The sequence below is a fragment of the Asparagus officinalis genome, chromosome 8 (genome assembly GCF_001876935.1).
Source record: "Asparagus officinalis chromosome 8, Aspof.V1, whole genome shotgun sequence".
NCBI lineage: Eukaryota > Viridiplantae > Streptophyta > Magnoliopsida > Asparagales > Asparagaceae > Asparagus > Asparagus officinalis.
In genome coordinates this window covers 76,378,753-76,380,767 of record NC_033801.1, presented here as the reverse complement: position 1 = coordinate 76,380,767, position 2,015 = coordinate 76,378,753, and the positions used below count along the sequence as shown (strand labels likewise).

Here is a 2,015-nt window from a genome sequence, read left to right as displayed (position 1 = left end):
AAAATTTTTTGAACGAAAAAAAAAACAAAATATTATTCCTCCTCATGCTTCGTCCATCATATTCCTCATCGATAACAAAAATGATATTGGTTACATGAACGATAATAACTCACTTAAAAACGACGTTTGGAAATTAGATACAACACTTAATAGCAAATGATAAACACATATGCAGCACAAATGTATCGACCATAATATAATACATCCAAGAACACTCACAAATTTGATACATTTTCTTGTTTCAAAACAGAAAAAGTTACAACTCATTGTCCTCCACTTTCAGTCTCACAAATTTGATACATTTTCTTGTTTCAAAACAGAAAAAGTTACAACTCATTGTCCTCCACTTTCAGGCTCCAAATAGTAAGATATAAGCACACCAACTCATTGTCCTCCACTTTCAGGCTCCAAATAGTAAGATATAAGCACACACAGCTAAATGTCCTCCACAAAGATATAACAGGAAAGAACCATACACAGTCTAAGCTACTTGGATGTTCTCTTTGCTAGTCCCAGTTCTATTCATCATCTTCCTGGAAAAAATAAGTTTGAAAGTAAACAGAAAATAAAACGACAATAACCACAAGCTGAAAAAGGAAGCATACGACAATAATGGAACAGCACAAAAAATAAAACACGGATCATACGACAATAACCACAAGCTGAAAAAGGAAGCAACTATCACAACTTCTAATGAGTAAGGCAACAACAGCAATGTTCTCATGTATAATCAATCGTTATTGTGGCACAAAGCCCCTTTTATGTACACGTAAAATTTTGGCAGAATATCGCCATCGCCTTGTAATTTTGTTTTGTCTCATGTATAATCTTGTTTAACATCAGCAACAATGTTCTCTTGCTAGAATATGCATCTTGTTAAAACGACTCCTGTATTCTTTCTATAAAACATGGTATGGAAAAAGGAATGCAGACGGATGGCAATATGCCCCTCTTAATAAGTTGTGATATCTAAGTGGAGGGTAATGCTATATATGATATTGGAAAACTAAATTGAACATTAATGCGGCTACCATATGACCGTCGCAAAAGGGAACAAATTCCGACATACTTACATGAACAAATCCATGCATGTGGAGTTTGAAGAATCCAGACATATTTTCGTTTAGCTGCAAATCACATGACAAATTAATCATATAATTGTATCAAGGCAAAAATTATGTGTTATGAACTATCATGAAAAAATATTAACTATACCTTGGCAAATTGACTTTAAAGCTAGTTCTATAATGCCCGAGCTCACCACATCTGCTACATATACGTTTCTTCCTTTCTTTCTTTTCTTGTGCTTGTTCTAAACCTGACTGGATTCTATTTGCATTGTGTGGACGATCTTTAGTCCTTGCAGCTCTATCAGGCTCACGAACTGTAATATGAGGAATGTTCTCCATTGTATGTGAGATGTGTGCGGAAATTTGAGTGTCCACCATTTGATCTTGATTTGAGGAATGTGCTCCAACTTCTTCTTGCAGTGGTTCTATAAATTTTGTTAGCACATCATCTAGATTTTGCATCTTCTCTTTTGAAGCAAATGCAAGCTTGAGCGCATTATTGAATTTCGCTCTTAAGGCCCAAGATTTCAATAAATTAATCTTCTCTTCACAGCTTGTGATGTTTCTTCCATATATAATATTGCCAACCCCAATGTTACGATGTCGAGCATGTATAGTCCAATGGTGAAGGATGTAATGGTCGGGTAATAAATCCATTTTCCTAGCCATCATTAGCGATAATATATGTCTACATACAACACCATTAGTTTCAAACAAAGCACAAGTGAAACGGAACTGCATCTGACTAGATTGCTCATAAGTAACCACTTCCCATTTTTCTCTATCTGTAAACTTACAGACTTTGTATTCAACAATGTCCCCATCTTTTCTTAATTCTTCACAAAACTCTGTACCAAATCCTTTGAATTCAGTTTGGAGCACATCAAACATATTGCGTGTATACATTTCTCCAGCTTGGACCTCATTTGGATGTCCAAGGAGCTG

At 35.3% G+C, this 2,015-nt stretch overlaps 1 protein-coding gene across 1 annotated transcript; it reads right to left on the bottom strand.

The window, feature by feature from the left end:
- On the bottom strand, positions 388–1,976 carry LOC109821393 (protein FAR1-RELATED SEQUENCE 12-like). Its single transcript, XM_020387583.1, has 3 exons — positions 1,216–1,976; positions 1,074–1,127; positions 388–533 (listed from the first exon to the last, which is right to left on the bottom strand). Exons 1-2 carry the CDS (start codon positions 1,974–1,976, stop codon positions 1,124–1,126), a joined length of 765 nt encoding a protein of 254 aa, XP_020243172.1. The 3' UTR covers positions 388–533; positions 1,074–1,123.